The sequence below is a fragment of the Anser cygnoides genome, chromosome 7, assembly GCF_040182565.1.
Source record: "Anser cygnoides isolate HZ-2024a breed goose chromosome 7, Taihu_goose_T2T_genome, whole genome shotgun sequence".
Classification (NCBI taxonomy): Eukaryota; Metazoa; Chordata; class Aves; order Anseriformes; family Anatidae; genus Anser; species Anser cygnoides.
In genome coordinates this window covers 6057101-6084421 of record NC_089879.1, presented here as the reverse complement: position 1 = coordinate 6084421, position 27321 = coordinate 6057101, and the positions used below count along the sequence as shown (strand labels likewise).

General features: G+C 39.2%; 1 protein-coding gene across 2 annotated transcripts in view; it reads left to right on the top strand.

Moving 5' to 3' along the window:
• Positions 1-27321, top strand: part of INPP5F (inositol polyphosphate-5-phosphatase F) — a 39271-nt gene that overhangs the window by 4847 nt on the left and 7103 nt on the right. Inside the window, exons 1-13 of one of the 2 annotated variants that reach the window (XM_013195592.3) lie at positions 8585-8767; positions 9597-9677; positions 16140-16276; positions 16991-17119; positions 17829-17996; positions 18286-18342; positions 19397-19595; positions 20324-20503; positions 20790-20857; positions 21387-21511; positions 22805-22882; positions 23595-23715; positions 25726-25854. In XM_013195592.3, the coding sequence (XP_013051046.3) occupies positions 17889-17996; positions 18286-18342; positions 19397-19595; positions 20324-20503; positions 20790-20857; positions 21387-21511; positions 22805-22882; positions 23595-23715; positions 25726-25854 (1065 nt within the window). In that variant the 5' untranslated portion in view covers positions 8585-8767; positions 9597-9677; positions 16140-16276; positions 16991-17119; positions 17829-17888. Of the gene's footprint in view, positions 1-8584; positions 8768-9596; positions 9678-16139; positions 16277-16990; positions 17120-17828; positions 17997-18285; positions 18343-19396; positions 19596-20323; positions 20504-20789; positions 20858-21386; positions 21512-22804; positions 22883-23594; positions 23716-25725; positions 25855-27321 lie in introns of those variants that run through there. The other variant, XM_067000764.1, reaches the window with a different exon arrangement.

Below are 27321 nucleotides of genomic sequence, written 5' to 3'. Positions count from 1 at the left end.
CGTGCAGGAGAGACCTCAGGTCGCTGAAGTTCAGCTACTGAAAGCTGGCACGGCTACGCTGCACCTGTGTGTAGGGGTGATCTCTGGTTTGACTCAGGCAGTAGCTACTCTGTCCTTGACTAAGATAGGGAGCTTTTTCTGGCACTGTAAGTGGGCAGTATGAAAATACTTTCCTTTTTCTGTTGAAAAACAAATGTTTTATGATGAAATTATCATTATGAGAAACTGGTGATGCTGTAGCTTTTGAGAGACTTTTAAAGGCGCTTACCTGAAGGCTTTGGTGACCAGAGGAAGCGATTTGGTGGGCAGCTGGGCATTTCCTGGCAATAGGGGTGAGGCTGCCAGCAAGAAAACATTCCTTCGCTTCTGTTCCAGCCTGTTGCATGCCAGCTGCAGCTGGAGTCCTGAAATGTCAAGGGACTTGGTCATAACTTCCTCTAAACAGTTATTTCCAACTGTGAGACGTGTTGGATGGTGGCTTAAAGCTTTCTTTTAGAGGTAAACTCTGCAGAGTCATATCAAGCAGCTCTGAAATGTAGCTTAAATATTGAATGCTGTTGAAACTCATTGTTAAGGCTCTGTGCTGAGACTTAAGGCCCGGAGTTTGTCAGGCTATAATTTTTCCCTCAAGTGCGTCAAAGGTTCTAGACAACAGATAAAAGCAATAAAAGCTTCTGTCAGTGTCTAGAGGTTTCATGATTCATGCTTGATATAATAAAGAACACAATTTTTTAATATACTTAAAGGTTTTGAGAGAGCACAAATTTGGTAGCTCAAAATTTGCTTCTCGTAAGTGTTACATTTGCTATACACTTCTGCTTCTGAAAATTGCTTGTGTTCATTGAACGTTCTATATTTGTTACAAAAATGCATATGGTTAATCCAACAGAAATTCCCACTTGCAATTAACAATCTGTATTTCTTGAAAACCCAGCGTTCTGCTACACTAATCTAATTTGATCAGGGATGATTTAACTTGTTTTTCCCAATTTAGAGAGCTTTCACAAGCTTATTTTCAGTCATGATTTAGCCATACTGCTTACTCTTGTAAGTATCACTTGGAAAATCTTAGCCAGGAAATAACACATGGCAAGATGGAATATGAAAACAAAGAGCCCACTTAGGAGGGGGTGAGGATGGATACATACAGGTTTTGCTTTTCCCTCTATGTAAACTTTTTGTGTAGTGCTTCAATTCTTGTAGGTGGGACTCACGTTTCCAGCTGACGGTCTTCAGTTTTAGCAGATGATTCTATTCTAACTATATTCTTATCTTTTAGTTGCCAAAGTCACTGCACTTACGTCTTCACAGGAAACCGAGTAATAGGAGCAAATATCAAGAAGACACGAGAAACCTTTGAACAGATTTCTGGAGGAGAAATTTAGAAATAGCACAAACTTATTTCACGAAAGCTCTGCTTTGGTAAACGCATATTAGTACTCAATGATGCATTGCATATGCTTGGTCCAGACACCTCTACCTCCCAAAAATTAAACTAGGAATTATTTTCTGAAAAACTGAATTACCATTAATAGAATTTCACCTGAAAACTTTGGTCTTCATTTTAAGGAAGAAATCTTACTTGACTAGAAGCCCTGAAACAGTGTTTGTGTTGTCTGTGGAAAACTGAAAACAAGCAACTTGAAAGGGCTTTAAGCTTGAAGCTTCGTGTGCCCCAAGTCTTGGTCTCTGATAACATGCTAGGAACGGTTGGCAAGATCACATGAACATGCTGAGGTAAATACATGGCTTGAAATGTGACAGTGCCGTGGTTTAAAGAACAAAACAGAACTCGGAGCCAAATTTAGAAGTGCATGACACTGCCTGGGGGCAGTTGCGAAGTGTGAATGACAAGTGTGGTTGGTCTATTGCTAATTGGGAACTTGGGTTTGTTTTTGCCACGTTTGTTTAGAACAGCAGCGACGTTGCCACAAATGACCGACGTTTAGCTTTTCTCAGTGCTAAAATGTTTTAGTAATGTTCAAGTGATATATTGCTTGTTGTCTTTTGATTCTACAGTCTGTTCCCAGCAGTTATTTAAACAACAAAAATCTACCTAGCGTGGCATGAAATCCTTTCTGTTCAAATCCATGAATTAAGGAATACATGAATTCAGGAATACAAATACATGAATTCAGAGTATGCAAATCCAGTTTGTTCTGCAGTATCTCCTGCAGTTGTCCTCTGTAATTCTAAAATGATCGTACTTGTTCTCTGTTGAAATATCAAACTATTGAGAATACAACTTATATAGAAAGAGGCACCAAATTAGTTTAAGTTAAATTTTGAGGCAGCTTTCCAGTCTATGCTGTTCACCGGTGAACACTTTAAATATGATGGGTGATAGAGGACAAGCATGTTCTTAGTTTTTAGACATTTCTAGTAACTCATCCAAAGTATGTATACAAAAAGAAACATTTGAATAAATGTTAAAGAGCATGCATACTGTTAGAGTTACTTAGTCACGGTTACTGTTAACAGTAACCATGCATTCTTAATGTCATGCTTTCTTAATTTGAAGAAGCTTTTCAGTCAGCTACAAGATTTTCCAGAATGCTTATAGCCTAAAGCAGAGATGTGCTTTCTGAGCAAAATATGCTGACTGAGAAAAACAAGGAAAGAGGATTGAATAGGGTGGAAATCTTTGGCTAGAAGTAATTCTTACGGGAAAGGTTTCTTAGTCACTGAAGCACAGCCTGCTTTTTCCAAGCTGTTTCCTCCTCAGCCTTTTTAAGGGAGCAAGGGGCCCTACAGGTGCAGAACAAGTTGAGGTGATGCTTTCTTTACAACTGCAGTCCCAAATGAGGAGTTGAGCTCCTCCAAGGATGCTAAATCTAAGAGGCACATCAGAGTAATGGATAACCTCAAAAGAACAGGCAACACGATATTGAGTGAGTGCAAGAACAGGACTGAGGATTTTAGGCTAGAGCAGAAAAACTAACTTCACTGTAGGTCTGAGATGTTTCAGTATAACAAAACCGTCCTTTGGGCAGGGGATGGGGCTGATGGCAGTCCTTCTCAAAGTTGGTGTCCATGAGTGGTTTAGGGAAAGCTTTATTTTGTTTTTCATTGGTGGAAGGAGACTGGGAGTTGCATTCAGTGAGTGTGACGTTCAGCTTGCTCCTAACGAGTTGGTGGGGCTGCGTGTGTAAAAGAAGACTGCTGGATCGCTTGTTAAGGCATGCTAATGGAGTGTGCTGTGGTTATTTTGTTAAGTAATCCATATGTGGGGAGCAGGGGCAACCAGAACAGCCTCCTGAGGTGGTTTCTAATACTTTATAATTAGCAATTAGAGTATTTTTTTTTTTTGGTTTAATTGGATCTGCCATCACTGTATGCCTTAGAACTGGCCTCAGAACAACTGCTAATAGCAGTTTATCACGTGTAGTACAGGAGTTCCTTGTGCAATTACTTGTAATATTGGGTACTCTCTAGACAACTGAATCTCTTCCATATGCTTTTATGGTTTCCTGAGCAGTGCCTGGTGACTCAGGGGACTTTACAACTGCAGCAGAATACAAAGAAGTGTATTTATCAAAACAAATAGTAAGGACTCGTTTGTGAGGCACTTTCTCAGGGCTTGCATCCTGCTTACTCTTTTCAAAAAGTTTTGCCTTGATGAGATTAGACCTGTGTTACATGCCCACATTCCCACTGCTTTAAATCTTGTCGCTGTCCGACCTGAATTGAACTCAAATTGTTCCTGTTCATCCGGTCCAATGTTGGGATACTTAAGGAAAGCGTCCAAGGGAACTGAATTACTGCTTCACTTAGACACAAGCCGGATGGATGCATGCTCTGTAGCGTGCCGGCTCAACTGTAGGAGCGCACACACTCTTTAAAAAAAACTTCCACTGAGTTGCTGTTTGGCAAGCGTGCTTCCAATCCTTAGGGGCTGGAGGATGAACAGGCTACTTTAACAGGGCTCTAGGGTGGAGTAGCAAGGAGAAGACTAGTGGGGATTTTCTTTTTGAAATCCTCGGTGTTTAGAGTAGCTGTGGGTTTCTAAAGATGGGGGGAATGGGGATTAATGGTGATCAGACTTCTCTGTTAAGAGGAGCACTTCAATTCTGAGTGGTCGAGGGCTCTCAGGTCTCCCGTGCAGACTAAGCAAGCTGTCTAAATGAAAAGTTAAAGATAATTAAACAAATTATCCCTTCAGCTAGCCACCTGTTTTAAAGATTGGGCTGGAAAATAAGCAAGTAAATAAGGATAATACTTCATGACCATTAGATGCTAGTAGTTGTAAGACTAAGTGTATTAATATTCCTCCATCTTTCTGCAATTATAGTAGATTAAACGTGAATTTAGGAGTCTGTGCTAGAAAGAACTTAATTAGCCTAAGTTTGCTTGCCAAAGTAGCACTTGGAGTCCTTTGTCTTGTAGGAAATACTTTATACTCTTAAGTCTTCCCAGTTAACTTGTAATCTTTTAATCCTGGCTAATATTTCAGAACACTATTCAAAGATGAACTGGAACTTGAAAGCAGAGTTAGTTCCCTTTGAAAAGTCATAAGGGTACAATAGTGCTAGTAATGAAGGCTTGTGGTTGTCTTTGATCTGAAGCAGTCAGAACTTAAAGGGGAAAAAACTTCAACTCCATTAACATTGTTTTTTTTCTGGAAGTTTACTTTTGAGGGGTCAAGTACTATATTAGCAGAGCTGAAAAATTGACGTTGAACACGTACAATAGGTTGCTTCTGCGCTTTTTCTTTTCATATGGAAATGTCTTGTGTTTGTGTTGGATGCTGAGAATGGCTGGAGGAATTGCTTCCCTGTCAGGCTACGGTAAGAATTCATAAACAGTGTGCAGGTTTGGATGGTTATGTCTCTATACAGCCCATGTTTGTTTATAAATACATGTTTATAAGCAGTCTGTGTTTATATAGATACATGTAAACCGAGCTTGAAGTTCCACGATGTTCAGTCAATTTTTATACGGAGCACACTGACAGGAAACACTTCCCAGCTGAGGTCTTGAAACTCCTGGGGGTTTGAGGAAGATAAGGAGTATGGCCCTGAGTTACAGCAAAATTGGCAGATAAATGGCTATCGCTCTTCGAATCGGAGCTGGCAGCAGTAAGGGCTGGGTCAAAGTGATTCCAAATCAAATCTTTTCTTCTTCCTGGCTCCTTAACCTCTCCAGACTTGCCTGTAGTCACAGCACGAAGCCGGAGGCGAATCCCAAAGCAGCGTGTTCCCTTGTCAGGACTTGTGCCTGACCTTGGAGCGACTGCTGGGGGAAGAATGGCCAAAGGGCTAGAAAGCGGTTTTGGCTTTTGACCATCTTCCGAGTTGCTTTGTACCACCCTTCCCAGGATCACACTTGTGTAAACACGACCAGTTAAAGGAGCTTTATCCGGTGCTGCTGGCTTTGCATCGCTGCTGGTAAGTTTGGAGGGCTGGTGGTGGAAATAATCACATCAAAGCTGGTTCTGTTCCCTGTTTGTGGCGGAAGTCCTGGTGTGCTGCGATTACGATTCCAATGCAGTTGCTGTGAAGTAACTGTGTGCTCCCTGATTGCTCATCTTAGATCTCTTTTAATCAGCAAAAAAAAAAAAAAAGGCAATTTTTTCCCAAATAGCTTGAATTTAGTTAGTGGGGTAGCGGAGAGAATGGGAAATCCTGTACTTTGGGACAGAAACCTGCTGTGCAAGCGTGTACCTCAAAGTTTTAAGAGCATGTGCTAAGGTCTATCAGACCCTGGCAAGTCTTTAAATTAAAACCTCAGGAGGGCACGGCGAACTCCCAGAGGAAGGGAAGGTGTGCCTGAGCTCACACTGCCTTGGGTGCCTGTTCTGTCGGTTTCCAGCTCTTTGTGTGGAGGACAATGGCTGCTTTGGCATTGTTTCTAACACGCACAGTGCCCTGAGAAGTCTGTTGTGTGATGTTGGGTTGCAATTTCTGGTTGATAAGTCTTTATTCCTGGCTGTCTGTGTTTGAAGGGATCGCTGGATTTCTAGCATGGTATCTGTAGGAAGACAAGTGGAAAGCAAAAGTAGCTATTGATCAGTTATATTTCAAATTTCTCAAAGCCCTGTTTGGCTTTGGGTGTAGAGAATAGTCCAGCGTGTACTTTGATAGAACCTTGTGGTAGTTAATGCTTACTGATAGACATCTCTTCTTAAAAGAAAATTCAAAGTTGCAGTTGTGCGGCTTCAGCATTCAGCAGTCAAACATAGCTGAATGTCTTTTATGTATGCTATCAGAAGACTTTAACTGAGGATTTTCATTTTTTTTTATGGTTACTTTGCTCCTTGGCTTTAGAAAGATCTAGAGATCTTTTGTAACATGTATCACTGTCCAGCAACTTAAATTTTGCCATATTTTACGGTTATTCTAATCTTATAGGCTTCCATATAATGTTTTTGGATCTAAATGTATTTAAAATTGTTACACAGCCATGTAACCTTCAGTCCTTAAAATGATTAGCAAAGATGATGGCTAAAGGTACAGCAGCTGCCAGGATTGCTGGGCAGGGGATTAAATTATGGCAAACAGTCCTGAATGATTTCACAGCATTGAACAGAAGTCCGAGAGCTGCTTTTGCTGCAACTGAGTAAGCAGGACTGCACTCAACATGAAAGCCTGTATTTTTTGGGGGGGGGGGCGGGGTAGTGGAACTAGAGAAAACAATCCTTTTATTTTGGTTCATCCACCTTCTGCTTCCAGAGCATACTTCTTAGAGCAAGAGGTTCATATGGCTGTATACTTGAATTATATTTATTCAGCATGATTGGCGTCGGCTCTGAGTCAAGACAGGGCTACCAAGCAGGAAATGGAGCTATAACTGGTAACTACGTTCTAATTAGAATGTCAAATCTAGATGTGTTTTATTTAGCAAAACCAACTTTGACCCGCTTGCTTCTGTGCTGTCACACGTCCTTTCGTATACAAAGTTCTCTAGAAATACTGTCTTAAAAAAAAAAAAAGTGATACTTGCCAAACAAAGTGTGATTCTGCAGTTGGTATTTTTCCACAGCCTACAGGCATTTCTGCAGTGAGACTTGTTTGCATCTAGATTTTCACTGGATGCTGGAAGAAAAATCCCAAACACGTTAATCTCCTCCGATGTCCCTGGTGGAGCATTTACCCGCTACGTCCTGCCTTCCCCCAGGGGCATCTTCTGGAACCAGCCAGCCCTCGCTGTTGGGAGCTTGATAATCACTCATCTCAAGAGCAATACTGCCCAGCTGGCTGATCTGTATTTGCCTTTTGAACTCTTAGCGTAACGTTAGGGTTTAGCTCCAAAAAGCTCCTCTTTTTGCAAATCTTGTCTGTGCTTTAAGTGAACAGAGGAGTCGGGGGCAGAGTCAGTTCTCATCCTCTCTGCTGCAGAAGTATTCCTGCAGTAGTCTTGGACGTAGCATATGATTGTGTTGAGGGCTACATATGTCAAAGTAAACAGCACAAAATCTGGAAAAGTTGCAAAAACCTCTTTTTTACAGTCCCTGTTACAGTTTCCTTGTCCTTTTGTGGGCAAGTCTAAATTATCTTTTCCTCCTATCTGCAACTAAAACTAGATCTTGGTTTCCCCCACCCCCTCCCCTTTCTGTAAGCTGCTAGAATGAAACCTCACTTGCCATCCAGAGCTTTCCCACTAATCTTGTCATAGCAGGAAATGAATGGTTTAAAGAGACTTAGGCTGTATTCGGATTATTAGTTTTGTAGTTACGGTAAACCTGCAGTGCTTTGAAGTCTTCTGAAGCCTGGCCTTTTCTTGCTGCTTGGTTTGCCTGGTTTGGAGCTCTCACGATGAAATGTGAATGATGAAGTGAACTGCAGGTACCAAAGACAGCAGAAAGTAGATGACGTTTGAAACAGTACAGCTCTAGAAGATTCCTGGGGTGAAGATGGCTCTGGGTGGTGTCGGTGAGCTGGAGAAGGAGGTGGAAGACTTAAGAGTAGGGAAAGCTTTTTGTGTTCCTCTTTCCTGTAAGCTTTGTGCTGATTTCCACTCAGCATAAGGATGCTCTTGCGTGTTACTTGGGCTGAAGCTCAGGCTGCCCTTGAGCACGCTTTGTATAAGCACAAGATTGTTGGCATACAGGTGCAAGATGAATTGTATCCTCAGGCTTCTCTAAGTACTAAATCAAACTGTTCCCGCTGACACTTATTTCCTTGTGCTCATCTATTTCAGTCTTCTCAGAAACTTAACTAAGTGGTGGCGTGATCCCCTCTTACACGAGGTTCTGTACTAACCGTTTGTAGCGCTCTCTTACAGTGAAGCAGGAAGAACCTGGAGTTTCTCTGCAGGGCTCTTGCATGAAATGGCACAGCCGGGTTATGCACAGTGGCAGGAGCTCTGTGCTGCCTCCTGCAAACCTCTGGTAAATTTTGCTACCGTGCACACTTTGTGCTTTCACACAGACAAGAGGGAACTATGTGAAACTCCTTTTAAATGAGTTCAGTTTAGGTTTATTCTGACTTCTGTGTCTCGTGTCAGTGCTTGTGTTTCATGATGAAATTAAACTGAAAGCCAGGAATTCTTGGAACAACAGAGTTGCAAATAAGTTGCAAGGAGAACACAGTGTCTGAAAATAAGTGTTTAAAAATTATTGTCAGGTGTATGTAGGTTGGTGATTGTACTCCATGTCTTAGGGTATTGTGCGAGTCTGCTCTTCAGAATGTCTGTCTGTTTTCCCTGGGAGATAACATCTCAACTAGTGAAATACTTGGAGAATTCTGCCTCCTTGGAACCAGTGAGGTTTGGCAGATAATAACAAACTTCTTGCCCTTCTTGGTACTGGAAAACCTCGCCTACACAGGTATTAATTGCTTTTAATGACTTTTTCATTTAAGGTTTACCTTCTGAATTTTTTATCCACATTCTTGAACTTTTACTGCACTACTATTAGAAACTCTTACTGAGTATCAGCGGTGGGTACTCTGACCACAAGAGGCTTGTCGTGTTAATACCATCTTACTTGATGGTTTGATTCCCGTCGAGAGGAGTACCTTTCACAGATGGTGAAGCTGATAGTGTTGCCTTCCTGCTTCCTCTCACGCTTCTTGTGGTTCACTAGAATTCACTACCAGTAGGAGAACTGGAAGCCATAAAACTTGGTGTACTTTGGTATCGTTCTGTGTAGTTGTGAGACTTCTTTAACAGTGTACGTGTGTGTGTATCTATAAATACAAAAAGATGTGAAACTAATAGTAACTGGATGAATATAAGAGAGCTGGGACTGAAAGTTAACATCTGGTCTTTTTAGAGCTACATTAGCAGCTTAATGACCTGTATTTAATTTCACTATAACCATGTAAAATTTCAATTAAGTTACAAGTTCCAGTGGATATTAGGAGAATTAAGCCTCCTTTAAACTGAATTATGTAGCCCAAAGCACTCTTATAGTGATTTCCTGAAATAAACAGAAGGGATACAGAGTAGGGCTCTAAATAGGAACAAATCATTTGGTCAACTAATTAAAATGGCAAATTGGTAGCAAGGAAAAACTGAACAGTGTATGTAACTTATTTTGTTGTGGGAATTGTGGCATGTTTTTTTACTCTCTGGATGGAGAAAGTAGTGAGAATGGCCTGTATTGGATTGATTGTCCTGCTGAGTTCACCACAAAATATGTACTCTTTTTCCAGCTACTGATCTTCTCTTGGCTTGGAACCCCATTTGTCTGGGCCTGGTGGAGGGAGTCATCGGTAAAGTTCAGCTTCATACGGGTATGTGTTCTTTCTTTTTGATGCTGCTAATGCACTTTGGTTTAGGGTCAGTGATACTGTAAATAAAACTGTAGCTGAAATGGATGATGTAATGTTCTTTGCAATGGTGGTGTAATCCAACTGTATAAACTTGTCAGTGTTTATATTATAGCTGGGGTTTGCAAATCCCTCTTCTTTCCAGTGCATGCATTCTGGTTCGTCTTTGTCTGATTAAAAGACAGAGATCTGCATTCACAAATATTACAAGTCTGTACCCCGAAGTCCTGTCTAAGGCTCCGTGTGAGATGCACCCACTTATATTTTTGCACTTTTTTTGGATGATGCTTTCAAGCTTTTTTGTTGTTCTTAGGGTACTGCGTGACAACTAACAATGCAAGTTCTCACAAAAATCAGGTTTTCAGATGTTGAGAATAAAAGCCTTAAGAATGATCGTTACCTTGGTAGATCACTATTTGAAAGTAAAAGGAACTTTCAGAGCATTCTTTGTTAAGCAGGGATATTGTGAGATGTAGCTGTAAAATAAAAGCAGAAGTAGAATGTATTGTGGTTAATATTAAGCCTGCCTTTAACTGATTCTAAATAACTTTTTTCAGTAAAATAAAGTCACTCTTTTTGCTTTAGTCAGCTGTAAAGTCCTGTAGCCAAAATAAATACCTATTCAGATATATATCAGCTTTTATCTATAAGGGGTCTTTTATTACCAATAGTGCTCTGGATGTCTATTTACTGACAGGTAGAAAAGCTAGCCATAAACTCTGTTCATTTACTGTGTACTGTCCTTTCTCTAAGTGCTTAAGCCCTACATTTCACGTAGTGCCTGGCCAGATCATCAGTACAGGTAGAGTCTTAAGTGTGTTTGGGGTACCAAGATGGGTTAAGTGCTGAAATGGATCAGATGTTTGTGGCGTGTCATGCACACAAACAGCTCAGTCAAGGTGGCAGTGGCACACTAACAATAGAGAAAGAAGAAAAATGGGGACTGTTATACCCCTGAATTAGGCTATGACAAATCTAGTTCAGGGATTAGTTGGCTCCATAGTCACTGTAACCCCTAGCTCTCACTTCTGAGAGAATAGTTTAGAGCCCATCTCATTTCTTAAGCTTGTGATTGCTTTCCCTTTCCAGTTGCATCATTTGATCTTTGAATTTCGCCTGATGTTTGTCTGTCCTCCTTCCGTTGATCTTTTTCAACCGTCCTTCCTGATCTGATGATATGAAATGGTTCAGACTCAGCCCTTCTCTGTCGCTTTCTCTTCTCATCCAGGCCGTCTGAGCTGTTCAGCGTGTCCTGTCCATAACAAATGGATGAATGATGGCTGAACTCCAGTAATGACCTTTTTCTTCTGTGGGAAAATACTCCATGCTTGCTTGTAACATGTTTGTGTTTGTTAACCGAGCATTTAGGTCCACAAAGGCCTCCCCCTTCTCTCTAGGGAGCCTCCTATAAAAGCATTTGAAGGGGGAGACCTTGTTTTCAAATACTTTCTGGAAGTTCTCCTGTACCGTGGCAACTGAATATCCCTGCTTGTGTGCTTACTGTGAGGTGCTTCTGCTTATGGAAGCTGAGCTAAAACTCCCCAGCATGTGACCCTTGAACAAGTGCCAGCCTGCTGCTGTCAGGTAAATCAAGGTTATCAGGTAATAAGTCTGATACTGCTCTTCTTTCCTTATGTTCTTTGCAGCGACTGTATCAATTATGCTCATCCAGGCACTTCACTCGCTTGTTGCTTAGGCCAGCGGTAGCATTTTGTTTCTTTGCCTTGTTCAGGTAACACATCACAAACCACTTACAGACCATCCTTCTTGTGCATATCGAGGCATTTAGTGATGCAGCTGTCCTGTGGATGGGTGTTAATTCTCTCTCACTTCAGTGAGAGAGAATGTCTGTAGTTATTTATCCGTAGTCTTTTGCTGAAACCTCTTGGTCCCCTGCATCTGCCGACAGTTACTAATGATTGTCTTCATTGGGTTGCAGTCAAAGAAAGAGGGCTGACTGAAGTGGCTTTCATAGGTGGTCTTAAACCTATTTATGTCAATGAACTCTCGCTTATTTTTAAGTGCAGTTTTATGTAATCCTTGAGCTGAGTCATCTAACACTGTAACGGTAACCTGTCTTCATTACTTATTCGTGTATCAATCTTTGTCACCTGGAAACTTTATCAGCAAGAGTTGTATAAATATTTAACAGTGCTGGACCATTATCTCCATACTTGGTGGAGGACTGGGCTGTGGAAGCTGGATGAGATACTTTTTTTTTTTTTTTCCCCAGACCTCATATGTGTCAACAGGAACAGGAGGACCTGTTGCTCTGATTTCTTCCCTTCTTCCTTCCCCCTTACCTTCCCTTCCTGGACTATAAGGATCAGAAAACTTATTTTGAAGCTCTTCTGGCTAACTAGTCCTGTTTGGGCTTGTTCTGCTCAGCATCTTGTTGACTAATACTGGAAACTTTAAATAACTTTACATATTAAAATTGCTACCAGTGTACTTGAACTGTCACTAAGCTCATATGCACTTTATCTTGGACATAGATCCTTAGATATTCTTGAAAGATTTGCTTAATGCAAACATCCTGGAATAGTCCTAAGATGACCTTGAAATAACCCAAGACTGACTACAGGGGCATTCTTGATTTAGCACTGACAGTTGCCAAATTGCTGTAACTAGGGATGGGGTTTAATATGCTCTTAATCTTGCTGGCTCTGTTGCTGACCTTGCACGGGAGAATTTGTAGAAAAGCACTCTTGGCAGGGAAGCAGTCTTGTGAGAAACTAGCTAGCCAATATTGCATGTTTTTCTAATTCTGTAAAGAATTTTTTTTTACCCAAGAGGATCAGTTGTATATCTGGATATAATTGTGCACTCATTTCTGAGATGAATTTCTACTGAAGGTATCTTTTGGTTCTTCCCAAATTGTCAAGTTTCTCAAACAGTTCTTTGGGGGGACAGACCTATGATGGAATACTTGAAGGCTAGGCTGTGGTCTCTTTTACCCTCTGTTGGCCCATCCCAAGATGAAAAGTAAGAAAATGTGGGGTAAAAATAGGAATGCAAAGGGGAAAGGATTTTAGGCTGTCATGAAGACAACTTACTGAAATATAACATTGCATGCTTTCTTGGTAGAGATCCACAATGAGAGTAGTCTCTGCGAGTGCTTGCCTCTATACAGAAATAACATCTCTTGCATAACCATGGTCTCCATTAAATAATATTAATCTTATGTTTTGTGATACAATCAGTGTATATACATACAAAATATAAGTATAGCCATTCAATTTCCTTTAGTTGAAATTCCAATAAATAACTAAAATGAGCTTAATTTCTGTTAGAATTGAGGGTAGATACTTTATCTACTAAAGTAGTAATAGTAGCCTGAAATCTTAGTTGACATTTACTGATTTGGTTTAGCAATTTTGATTTCCCTTCACTTTGTTAGAAGAGCTTTGGCTTCTAAGTACCGAGGTTCCTGCAGGTAGTGTTGTTTGCTGGTTCAGGTGTATTTTTTTAGTGGTGTAAATTCCCATGCAGAAGTTCTAATCACTTGGTTAGAGACTACTTAGTGAGTTAATGGAATGTCGCGGTGCCAGAATATGCTCCGTATAATACTGTATATCTAATTATAACCAGGGCTGGATTTCTTAGACAGTGCCAGCCAAATTCCACTTAACTCCTTTGTTGCAACCACACATTTTTCTGTTCTGTGGTCAAAATGCATTTTCATGTCTGCACTCTTAGCATAGGAAAAGCACACAAAACCACTGGTTAATTAAGACCTGGGTTAAACACTGATGGCAAGTTTCCATGGACTCTACACAGAAGGGAAGTGAAATTCTTCCTTCCCTATCCTCAGGAAAGGAAAGCTTTTTCTGTTAGCCTGCCACTGGATCTTGATAGAAACAATAAGGGGTTCAGCATCTGAAGTCTCTTCAAGGAACTGCAACTGCTGCTGTCTCTGTCTTCATCCAATCAACAACTTAAAACATTTGCTCTGCGTTCATCTAAATTCCTTCCACTAACAAAAATAAGAAGATGATACCGTAGTAATTCTTGGCTAGAATCAAAATACTTTTAAAAAGCATCATTTATAGCAAACTTAGGCAGTTTAAGACAAGTTACTGCAAAAAAAGGTACTTGGGAGAAGTAAATGCTAGATTGTTTGGGAAATTTTAGAAAATAACTTAAATGGCAGTGGTGTGCTGACAGGAAAGCTGAATTCCAGTTTCAGTGAGGAACAAGAGGTAATGGCTTACTTTAGATACAGTGCTTTAAATCAGTTGTTGCCATCTGCTCTGCCACAGTTCATAAAACAGTAAAAAAAAAAAAAAAAAAAGTTAGGTCTTTAGATGGATGACTTAAAAACGTGCAATCTTCTGGAATGAGATGGAGCGGTAGTTCTCCTGTATGTACCATACCTCCTACGTTGGGCAGGCAGTAAGCAGTCTTTTTCACTTAAAAAACAAGTTTGACAGAACTACTTCTTTAACTGCAGAAGCACAAACTCTGGCAGATTCAGTCATCTAGATGTTGTTGGCAATTACGATAAGCTTTTATGGCCGTTGTTGAAGCTTTTACTTCAGGGTATATTTTATCTGAATAATTGCTTCTGGACTGTTTCTTTTGATCTGCCAGGAAACTCCTGTTTTCTTTCAACATTCTTTGGCTCTGGCTGTAAGACAAATGGAGTTTTGAAACAAATGCCAAGATGACTGAGTCCTTTTTTTTAAAAAAAAAAGAAAAAAAATGCACTCAAAGGATACAGAACTCACTTGACTGTATTAAGTTCTTATTACTGCTACCAGGGCTTGTTAATATAAGGCACTTTCCTCTTTTTTTGGCAATGGTGTCATATTGATTATTTTGCTTGAGCTCTAGATGGTATCCTTTCTTGAAAAAAATCTGCTCGTTTGTTGAAATACCGATCTCCTCATAGGTGTGTGTTGTGTGGCTAACTTTCTGTAGGTGGGAATAAATGAGACTCTAGACGTGCACAGCAAGCCTGTCTGGGTGCTCTACTTGCAACCTTTCTGTTAAGCCTGGATTGTGTTGGGTTTCCAAAGCCCAGATTATTGCTTTCCAGTAGGCAAAGCACAGGAAAACCTAGACCACCTTTTTAGATGAAGGGATAGAGACTTTTACCTGTTGCTGGGGTTTTTGACATTTCAGTTTTGACATTATAGCTTGAGGACGCTGGCATCCTGAGATCCCTTCCAGCTTGAGTTCTCTCTCATCCTATAGAGATTACGATTTGGATGCTGTGTTCAGGCAGTAGTGCGGGGCTCCTCTTAGAAGACTGCGTAAATTAGACAAGTGGTGCATGACTTCCCCCTTTTCTCTCTGCCTCTTCTGTTTTGGGAACAGCCTCTGGTTGTCGCAGCATGTTTGTAATTCTGGGAAGCTGTGACTTTTAAAGGCTGCTTGGTGCCCTGTGTAGTAAGCATGTCATTCTACTAAAGATAGTGAAAAAGAATTGAAGTATTGATTGTAGATACACTGCTGTGCATCACCACAGTGAATGTTGTCTTTATATGAACAAACTTGCTTAAACACTTTTTCGGCTTTGGGCAGAAACGTTGGAGATTTAATTGGAAAGATGCTCACAGCTTTGAAGCTTTAATTCTATGCTGAAAGTATATTGAGGAAAATATCCTGGTTTTCCTTGTTACAGGACGTGCAGAAATGTGTTGAAGGAGTTGAAGGCTAAAATGCTGTTCAGAATTTATTGAGCAAGAAAAACAAGCTTTGCATTTGCTGTAAAGCCTCTAAACAGACTTCTCAAAAGCTAGATATTTTATTCGAAAGCATAACACATGTTACAAGCTACTATCACAAGTATGGAAGCATATTTAAGTCTACTTAAGCTTTTAACGCTTGTATAGGACTTCTTCCGTTAAACTCTATTGACTTCTCCTCAGTTAGGAGAACTAGTGAGTTTGTCTTTAAAACTTTCTATACCTCTTCCATCTCTTAACAGACCTTTTGCTTTGACTTTTAAAATCCCAGCATACCACTAGCCTGCTGCTGATTTAGCCAAGGAAACTAATGTACTGTCACTCGTGGCTGTCCTCTCTTGCAGTTTGCTGTACAACAGAAGGTACAAAGGGAAAATCACAGCTTCCTGCCTGGTGATCCCCACTTGTTCTCTTCAAGTTGTACCACTGTTTGTGGTAGTGCATTCCACTGGGTGGGTGCATCATCCTAGAGACAGCCTAATTGCTGTAGATGAAGCAGTGATAGCTTTACTTTAATGGGTAATTCTATGAAAATGTCCGTCTTTGAGGTAGAGTAAATATATTTTTTTTTGTTATTGTAATGCAATAATAATGAAACGTGGCAGCAAATCATCATTCACTGGACTCTTCTGTCAAATAGCTTCTGGCAGGGGTTTTGCACTGGGAGAAAAATTTCTGACAGACTAGCTAAAGCAAATGACTTCACGGTAAGCCTTTACTAATCTTTCTTCAGATTTGCCATGGTGGCTACTTCTAATTCGTCAGAAAGCATTGATTGGCAAACTTCCAGGGGATCATGAGGTGTACAAAATAACAAAGATCGCAGTGATTCCACTTTCTGAAACAGAACCTCAGGATCTGGAATTGGAGGTATGATTATCTTTAATAAATCATGATTTTTTTCCCCCTTTTTTTTCAGTGAAATATAAATGTGAAATGTAGATTAAATACATGCCTCCTTGTGGTGTATGTGGAAATGTTGAACAGTTTTTTAAATGCTGCTTTAATTTAAAAATTGTTTAATTGAAATAGCAAGATATGCTGGGGAGGGAAACTAGGATAAAATGATGTCCAAATTTAATTGAAAACTCATAATAAAATTTGTTCTTGGGATATATTTTTTAAATTATTGTAATTGAGCACACTTCATGTGTGCTTTTTGCAGGGAGAAGCTGTCATATCTATCTCCTTTGAATCAGGAGGGCATATGTTTTTTTTAAGGATGTTCTTGGTTCTGTCCTGTTTAGGGATATTAATTCTATAACTTGGCTTCAAAGCCAAAAGAGAATGGTTAAAGGGAAAACATCACAAGTGAATAATACCAACTTACTTTAAAGGCTTGGTGGTAGTGGAGGTGGGTCTGGATACTCACCTCAAAGCGAGGCAGACAAACAACCAAAGGGGAAAATGTTTTTTATAAAAGGAAGAGGAGAGAACTGTGCTATAGACGGAAACCTCTATGCTCTCCCTGTGTTTCAGAGAATCTTCCCTAGGTTTCCGGACTTTGTAGACTTTCATTAGTTTCCTTGAATTTTCTAGAGGCTATTTAAATATTGGCTTTAATTCAATATCATTATCGCTTAGCTTTGTAAAAAGCATCACTTTGGGATAAACAAGCCAGAGAAGATTACACAGTCCCCAGATGACTCAAAGTTTCTGCTGAAGACTCTTACTCAAATTAAATCAAATGTGTCTGCTCCAAATAAAAAGAAGGTAAAGCTTTTTACTGTTTTTTTTTTTCCTTCCAAAATGCTTGTTTAGTAATTTGAAGGTTATGGTGGGTGGGTGATCAAGTGGAGCAGTGAGACCTGGAAAGAAAACCAGTAAGTCTGGAATGCGCAACTACCTTGTTTTGAAGTTCAGTTTCATTTATCATTACTTCACTGTTGCTTTTGTATGTTTTTCCATTTTGAAATTGTGTAATTGCTGAGTAACTCCTAACAGAACACCTTCCTAGGATTTGTCTCTAGTGGGGTTCCAAACTTCTGCAAGTTGTTCCACATATGCATCTCTTTTCAGAAAGACAAAATCTGGCACAGTTTCTCATAATTCTGTTACTGTCTTAAAAAAGCAAACACTTTTGACACCATGGTTTGGATTTGAAAGTTTAAAGAATATTAAAATTAGAACTGTTAGAGGCAGTATTTTAGTTTAGAAACTGTACAGTTTGGAAACTTTATTGAGCTTACATTCAAGCAGTATGTTTGAGCCTGAGGGCTCTGGGTGTCTTTCCCGATAAAAGTACTCAGTGATGCATGATATTAATGAAGATGCTTGCACTTGTGTTAATCTCTGCTAGGAATTTCAAGATCCTGTTCCTCAAAGACAACTTCTCACAAGGTTAGAAGTAGGTTTTGGCAAATGTGGCTAGAATCTTTTTCAGTAAAATAAAGACATACGCCATTACTTTTTTTTTTTCCAGATTAAAGAAAGCAAAGAGAAAGAGAGGCTGGAGAAGAGACTATTGGAGGAGTTGTTCAAAATGTTCATGGATTCAGATTCTTTTTACTACAGCCTTACCTATGACCTAACAAATTCTGTGCAGAGACAGAGTGCGTGTGAGAAAACTGACTTGTCACTGTGGCGAAAAGTAAGTATTCTGCATTGTTGACCAGCACACCTAGAAAGTGAGTGGTCCAAACTTGACTGGTCACATTCTCTGATAGTAAAGTCTACAGCAAGATCTTGCCTTGTTGCTGGCTTCAGTGCGTGGGAGTGAAGTGTCCAGCAGCATGTTTTGAACTGAACTGTCATATTCAAAAGCAGTGAACACTAGACCTAGATGTGCAGTTGCAGTGAATAACATCGGTGGCTTTACCAGAGAGATTTCCAAATATTAACGTAAAATGTTTCAAAAAAAGCCTTTTGTTTTTAAACAGGTTGATGACAGATTCTTTTGGAACAAACACATGATTGAAGATCTCATCGTCTCTGATGTGAGTCTTGTTTTTAACAATAGCTGTGCTTTTATATGTACTGTTCTTTAGTTTTAGTTGAAATGTTTACTTAAAGCCTCATAGAGTTTACTTAAAAACCTGCTTAGCAGACAGGTCGTGATCAGGGCTGTACCTTCTGCAGCTGACTTCCTGGGCAGCTGATGCTCCCCTCTTCTCCGTGCCAAATCTTTGGCAGCCTTTTAGTCAGTCTGCATTCACTACTAATGAGCAAACATCAACGAAACTTTAAGGAGTTATTAAAATACAGTAATGCAAAGTAGCTTCATGTGTGATTTGCCAGTTTGTACTGATTTCAAAAGACAAGCTTAAGATCTGTTTATCTTTGAAGTAAACTTTCACTGGAGAGAGCTGATTACTTGACAAGGAGGAAAAGCCGGAAAAGAAACTAACTCTGAATTCCAAAATTTTCTTATTTGAAACAGAATCACAGAACGGTTTTTGTCTTCTGAAGTGAAGAATACTGTTTTCTTCTTTTCCTCTTGGACAGAGCAGCTGATCAGCATACAGTAGTGTAGAACCAGTGACTGAACTTCAGTTTAGAGTAGATAAAGTATCTTCCTGGATGATGGGTACCTAAGAACGGTTGTTATATGTCTCTCAGTTTTTTGTTCATTGTATGATCTCACTTGATTCTGAATTAAACCCCTAGGTAAATGACTGAGATTTTAACTACTAAATATGAGGTTAGGCCAACTCCTAGCTTCTTTAAAAGATTACACTAGACACCTTGCCTTATGCCCTGTATCTGTCTCTTTCATTAATGGGTTTTTGCTTTGCTTTGTTTCATTTCCATGGGGGTTGGGGGAACAAAACCTTAAGTTGCTTTCTGTCTTCCTCCTGATTTAAAAGCCTGACAACTAATGGAGGGAAAGATGCTTGTACCTTTTACAGAAATAAGACAAGGGCATGGCAAAAGTTCCTTTAAAACATGAAAGGCATGTGAAGCAACTGTTTATAAATGTGAGAAATGGCAGAAATAATTGTAGGTGATATGAAACCAACAGGAACATAAATGTTTTTTTGTAACCTTCAGAATACTGAAGTGGACTTCTGGATTATACCCATCATACAAGGATTTGTGCAAATTGAAGAACTTGTAGTAAACTATAGTGAGTCTTCCGATGATGAGAAGAGCAGTCCTGAAACTCCCCCTCAGGAATCAACTTGTGTAGATGACATTCATCCAACATTTCTGGTGGCACTTATTTCACGGCGGAGTCGGCACAGAGCTGGTAAGGAAATGTTTAAAGTATGAGGATTTTTCCTAAGTACTGGAGAGGGGTGCAGGAGTTAAAATTTGAGTGCTGTGCTGTTCAGCAGATGGACAGCTCTTGTCAAAGTAGGCACTATAGCCTGCTTATGCGAGAACAGTTACTAAAACTGAGCTTCACAAGCTTCCTCTTGTGCACTGAATGTATCCTTGGAAGTGATAGCTCCAAGATAAATTTCCATCTTTGCAAAGAACGCTGTTCAGGACCTTGCGTATGGCTGTCCTGATGCAATATTTCAGGCCTGAAATAGGCCTGGCCTTCTTTCCTTAGAACGTATAAATCTGCTTGGGCTGTTTCTGGGATCTTATTATGAGAAGTGGAGCATCTGTCTGTACAGGTGGCCTTTAGGTTCATGGAAAACATGAAAGCAAACTCTACAGTAAAACTTCCTGCTGAGCTTGAGGGAACAGGGAGTAATGCAGCCTTTGGGGTGGGCTATATATTTGTGATTCCGCAGTGCCAATAAACTGCTTGGCCCTGTCAACTGACTTTTCCCTGTGTGTGGTACGTCAGTAAATAAAGTTTATATAGTCAACATAAGTTTGGAGAATTAGAATAAGATAAAAGAAACTCTTAGCATTGATCTTGGATTTTGGCAGGAGCTCTCTCATGTTCAGAGGTTACCAAAGTTATCCGTCTTTAAGACTAATAATTAAATGCAAATTATTCGTTGTTACTCTTTCTCCTAGGAATGCGGTATAAGCGACGAGGTGTTGATAAAAATGGAAATGTGGCAAATTACGTTGAGACAGAGCAACTGATTCATGTTCATAACCACACTCTTTCCTTTGTACAAACAAGAGGCTCTGTGCCTGTCTTCTGGAGCCAAGTTGGATATAGATACAACCCACGGCCCCGACTGGACAAGAGTAAGTATTGCAGCACCGTACTTAAAGGTCTGTTCCCTCTCTCCACCCTGTTGTGCACTCAAAAGTAAACTTTTTAAGAATGTATTTTCAAATAAACTATAGCAGTAGAACAATGCTGAAGTGGATTGAAGCGATGAAAGATGGTAAAAGTAATTCTGTAGAAGCTCTCTCTAGGTACTTTAAGCAGAGCTGTCTTTCTGAAGAGCATAAGTTTGAGTATCTGGTACTTCAAACAGAACTTGTTGCTGAACAGTCTGTTTCTGTCTAACACTGCTCTGCCTTGTAGGTGAAAATGAAACAGTGTCCTGTTTTCGTGCACATTTTGAAGAACAGCTGAAAAATTACAAAAAGCAGGTGAGGGCTACATGATGACAGTCATCGTACAGAAGTGCAGGGGATGAAAGATTGATGTTTTCAGTTTTCCTTGTTATTTTTGATCTGGGTTGGTGGCTTTAAATTTTCTTTTGAGAAGCTTGGTTTTAGACATCTGGAAGGGTTGTGTGTTAATAAAGTCTTACGGAGTTTCTCAAGTAACTCTGAACTGTGGTAACTTACAAAGACATTTAAGCCCCACTCTTGTATACCTGTCTTAGCAGTTCATAGCTTTTTTGTGCTAACATTCAGGTAACTTCTAGAGCTTATTTGATCAACCTACAAAAAGGTACAACCTACCAAAGACCATAACTTCCTCAAGGTGGCCTACAAATCTTTTTTAAATCTTTTTATCTTAAAATCTTTAAAATCTTTAAAAATCTTTAAAATTAAAAAAATCTTAAAATCTTTAAATCTTAAATCTTTTTAAACTTTTTTACTCTTTATTACATAGTATCAGCAAGTCATGTTGTGGGGGATAACAAGTGTTAATTATTTACATTTTTGACAGGTCATTATTAATTTGGTGGATCAGACGGGCAGAGAGAAGATTATTGGAGATGCTTACCTTAAACAAGTTCTTCTGTACAACAATGCAAATTTGACTTACGTTTCATTTGACTTTCATGAGCACTGGTAAAAAAAAACCTTTTAAAAAATGTTGCTTTTCATTTTTATTTGGTATGGGAGGAGAGTAAAGAGGAGAAAGTTTCATGCAGAAATAATGGCTTTCTTCTAAATAGGAAGAATATCTTCTGTAAAGTAAAACAACCGAAGTTCAAGTTGGGATAAACAAGCATTTCTTTTTTGTTAAGAGATTGGGTACAAAGTTAAATTTACACTGTTATTTATTAGGCAAAGCTTAAAAGTTGCTTTACTTTTTTAAGCAAGACTTTCCTTAACATGCTGTGAATGTCCATCTGTGTGTGACCTGCTTTTCAAATAGTGTAGCATTCTGCACTTAAGAACAGCTTATAGTAAAGAATTCTGTTCCTTTTGCTTTTCTTTTCCTGAAAGAACCCATCAAATGTTTAGAGAATTCTGGTGCTGTTGTTCAATGATTAAAAAAAAATAAATACTAGATTTTATTTTAATCCAGTATAAATAGCTGCTGTTTTCATGACTCCACTCTGGCATGCTCTAGTGCAGTGTTCACATGCCCAAGCATGTGAACTGTCAAACAGGCATGCATTTCCCCTGCCTCCTTCAAGCAGACTGCAGTTGTAGACAAATATGGAATCTAAAAATTAGGTTTTAATATTCATTTCCTAACTTAATATAGGCTGTGGATCTGTCCTGGAGAAGTGTTATTGACCCAATGTGTCACTAGCAGATATTGTCTGAAATGGGGGAAAGGGAAAACCCTCAAAATACTTAGGGCCTTTAAGAAAATTCCTTTTCTGTAAGGACATCCTGGGTTGATTTGCTACTTTACTAACGTGAGCTTTCACTTTTGTTTGCTTACTCTTCTCCCAAGAAGTGCTGTAGCAAGGACTGTGTTCACACTGAGCATGAGTGAGTAGGGAACAATACTGAAAATACAAGATTTGGCAGGGGGTGGGGGAAGGATGTGTCTGTAGGTGTGTTAGTACTGTAGGATCATCGGTAAAGCAGGGCAGGCTATCTCAATTTCAGATTCATAATGGTTATTTTTGCTGACTCTGCATAAAATCAGTACAGAATGTTACACATTCCTGATTAGTTGCATACTTGTTACTCCTTATAGATTCAGGAATGCTGAATCTCTTGCCTTGGTTTTAGGTATTAACCTGTTTAAAATAGTTCTGAATTTTAGTTGCTGTTTGACGTTTGTCAGAATGTCTGTCTCTCCCGCTTAGCCAAACCCCTATCATTATTTTATATTACTTGTAATAACAGAATTTCACCGAACTCAGTTTGAGCTAAAGTAGAGACTTTTCTCCATTTCAGCCGAGGAATGAAGTTTGAAAATGTTCAAACATTGACTGATGCCATTCATGATATTATTCTTGACATGAAGTGGTGTTGGTAGGTACTTTACTGTTTTCAGACTTGTATGAAGTACTTTTTTTTTGTGGGGGGAGGAAGTGTCTATTTAGAAGCCTTGACTTTGTCATAACTGTATGTTTTGGTGTCAAGCTTCTGCATCGGGGTTTTTGCATTTAGTGTTCTGAAATGTCGCTGTTTACAGACCTACCAGCAAAAATTCTCACACTGTTTTCTGCTTGAGGTTTGCTGCCTTTAATATTTTTAGGGCTGCTTATATTTAATGGGAAACACTCTGTATTTAACCCAAATACTACTCTTGAAACCAGTAGGCATTTTTGATCTTTAGTTTATATTAAAGTTCGTGCATTTTGAAATGAGGATGGCTGCAGACTTTCATTAAACTACAGTATATTGTTCAACGTTTTCCAAGTGTAATATTGCTGCCGTTAGTGTTGGTTTGTGTTTTGAAGTCAATTTCCTTGTCTTGAAAGCTGATATTATGTATGAATTGCATTGAACACCTGATGGCATACCATATCAAGGTTATGGCCTAAACAGGACATGTGTTTGGATATGTAGTCTAAACTAATGAGATGTGGCCTTGAGGAAGGATAAGTGAGAACAAGGGTACCTAATCCTGTGTGGCATGTAGCTGAGATGAGTGAAACTAAATTGTATTCAGTATGTAAGACTTCCTGCTGTCTGTGGAAGCTGGTAAATTAACCTGCTTTTGCTCTTTTTCTGTTGAAAGGGTTGATCAAGCTGGTGTGATTTGTAAACAGGAAGGAATCTTTCGAGTTAACTGCATGGACTGTCTGGATCGTACCAATGTAGTACAGGCTGCTATTGCAAGAGTGGTCATGGAACAGCAGGCATGTACAACTAACGTCTTTTTTTAAGTACTGAGTGCCTCACCGTTATTCACGGGGAAGTTTTTGTTACTGAATAGTGATAAATGCCTACTGGAAAGGGTTACTGCAAACTAGGAGCCTTAAAGCTGCAACTAACAAATAGTGCTAAAATAACTTGAAATCATTCTAAAACAGTGATGCCTAGTCTTTTTCTTCAGAGAAGAAAGGATTATCTGTCCACATCTTGAGATGAGTCTCTTGTTTTGATTTAGTCAATTTAAGCTGTGCAGTAAAAAAAAAAAAAAAAAAAAAAAAAAATCACTCCCCCAGATGAAATGTTAAATGATTGAAATCTAACTTTAGGTTGGATGCTATTTTAGCTACTTCTAAGTGAAATACTGTGGTACAACACGTAGGGAGATTTGTTGTCTCTCTCCATGTAGAGGAATGAGAATTAGTTCATGCTGTAAGCATCCCAGATAGCTGATCGTCTTCCCTCCTCCCCTTCCTGCCCCAGTATTTGTTTTTTTGATACAGAAGCTCAGTGATAAATATTCTTTTCTTGTAAGGGTGTTTGTAATATCTTGTAATAGTAGTTGTAAATAAAACGTTGAAGCTTCAGTTACAGCCCAGCCCCAAACAAACCTGGCTGTATGTAAGGTGAAGGATAGAAAATGAGGTGGGCCTTTCGTAAGGATGAAGAATGAATGGCTCTTACCGTTGTCTCTCGCAGTTACTGTTTGCAGACGACAGGATGAGCGCTTGTCATAAAAAGAGTATTTGGGGTTGGGGTGGGACCAGAAATCCTACAGTCATCTTAGACTAGGTTAGTTTATATCTTCGTTACCTCTGCAAATGCAAAGACCCTGTTTCTAAACTGAGAATTGCATAAATTGTGGAGAGGGCTTTGTTAATCGTTGTTACAGTATTAGTTCATGAAGTGCTGTGTCATTCTCAAATTAAAGCCAAAGTACTTCAGAATCGATTCATGCTGGAGAACTGCCCTAGGCATTGGAAGGTGGCTGAGGTGGAGTAGTTATGATTACAAGTATCTTGCCTTTGTGTTTCCTAGCAGCTATAGCATTTGTTTTATGTCAGCTGGGAATATAACAGAGTTTTCAAACTCAATGAACAGCAAAGTCAATGAACAGCTTTGTACCATTTTTCATTTAACTTGCAAATATGCTCGAGCACTTCTTGTTATAAGCTGTAAATTAAGGTTTGCCACGCTACCCCTGCAGTGGGCCTAACACTTAGCGACTACACTGCAGTTACATGTGGTAGTATTGACTTCAGAATGGGACACTGCAGCTTAAACCAGTTTAGTATGTGGGAAAAGACTTCAGTTTGTATTATACCCGAGACTTATCTTGGAAAAACCTTAAGTACTGTTTGTTCTGGAGAGTAAGTGATCTGGCTTTCAGTATCAGTGTTAAACAGTAACGGTCCAAAATACACAAGCAGTAATTATAAACACAGCATACAAATTTGCTAGGAAGGTTTTCTTTTGGGGGAGGGATGAATTTGGAGTGACTGCATTGGCTTTACTGTCTGCAAACAAAAGATCAAGTCTTCGTGGTGTGTTCTTTTCTTGCAACTGGAAAGAGATTCGACCTCATTTCCAGACCTTTGTTATGAATACCCTCGCAATACAAGACATTAACTAGTTTAACCTGTTACCTCTGTTAAAGTTCTGTGACATCTGTTCTTTTGAGAGTTTCTCATAGGAAGAGAGGCTTCCTATATCTTGAGTAACTAACTTCCTTCAGTTAATTCTTGTGAAGACTGACTTCTACACCCATACTTAATATTACTGCTGAGACCAGTGATTCTCTTGCTATGATGTTTCATGATGAATCACTAATTCATTATTAACAGTGAATTTAATCTGAGAAATGTGAAGGTTGGGCTTCTTATTCAGACCATATAAAAATTAACGTTGAAATATTTAAGCGTTCTTTTTTAATCAAGCTCTGATACTGAGAATGGCTTTATCTGGAACCTTATATTAATAAGTACGTCAAATTCCAGCTCAAAAAACTGGGTGTGATGCCACCAGAACAGCCTTTGCCGGTGAAATGCAACAGAATCTACCAGATAATCTGGGCGAATAATGGAGATGCCATAAGCAGGCAGTATGCTGGCACAGCAGCCTTGAAGGTAAGGGGTAAAGAGTTGTCTATTTTGATACTGAATAGCCAGTTGTTAGAGTTTTACCTCCTGTGGAGAATTCTCTTATATGTAAGAACAGTTAGCCAAATATTCTGCTTGTTTTCATCTCAGACACCCGTGTGGCCTTTCAGCAGAAGAAAATTTTGTATCATGCTTGGTGTGAAATGGGAAAGACTTGAGTGTCTGGGTGTCCTGTGTCACTGCTGGCTGTAGCATAACCTTATTCTGTTAGCTTCACGTCCAGATGATAAAAAAAAAAAATAAAAAAATATAGCTGAGCTAAGTTTATTTTATATCAAGCATTACCTCTGTGCTTACATTTAAACAGTTATAGTACTTTTAAGCACAGTTTTTACAGTACTTCAAAAATATTCTGAAGGACTAATGATATTAATTAGAAGGACTAGTGATATTAATTTTTGTTTATTAAAGGGCTTTTCTTAATTAGTTGCAATATGGTGTGTCTTAACAAGATCAGAATCAGGCATGCAATTTCTTCCTGTCTATTCTGGTGAAAAGCGATAGAATTTGAGCTACTTTGTGTGTTCTGGTGGGACAGTTCCTGGTACCTGGCACTGGAGAAAACCTACGCAGTGGAAATGCTAGACACTTAAATACCTTTTAAAAGTTGTTTCCTGAACTTTGGTTTGTTTACTTACTACACTAGTCTCTTTAAAATGATCAAAACCAGCCTGATGCTTTTGTCTCATTACAAGTATTTGACTAACTCTGGAGCACAGAACTCAATTTGTAAACTTAAATTTTTAGTTCTATCTTTATATTTTTAGCTTAGAGATATCTCTGCTCACTACTGAGGTTAATGTTTTAATTGCAATGTCTTTCAAATTAAGTGAAATACACTTGAAATGTTCATAGTAATAGTTAGCATGGTTTTTAGAACTACTCTATGCCAATGTTCAGAGCGTCTCTGAAAATAGTCAGAATCCTCTAATGAAGTGTGGCCACCGAAACTGCTTTTTACTCAAATTCTAGATCACAGAAGGCCTAGAAACTTCTGTTTCTGAGGCTGTGTGGATTTGTACTGTCTTTCAGTTTGTTGTGCTTGTCTTGCTTTAGTAGCAGAAGCAAAAAAGATGCAAAACCTTTTCAGTGAGCTCCAGTCTTCTGTTTTTCCAATAGTATTCTTTTTTGGTGAAGGACAAAATAACTTTTTTTTGGAGGTATTTGAGAATCCCAAACTGATGTCTTGAAAGCGTGGCTTTTAATGTTAGCCAAATTTATCCAAATGCTATTTTTCATTATGTGTGAATCATAGGTCTAAGATTCTCTGCTGAGTCGAATGCTTTTTTTTTTTTGAAAAACATTTATTTTCAACTTGGATATGGAAGTAGTTACTTGAACACTATTTCTGAGTTATCTATTCAGTTTGGAGTGTCAATGCCAAAGCTTTTGAGCTGAGACTGCTTCAAAGTTGTGTGTGTGCATGACTTGCAT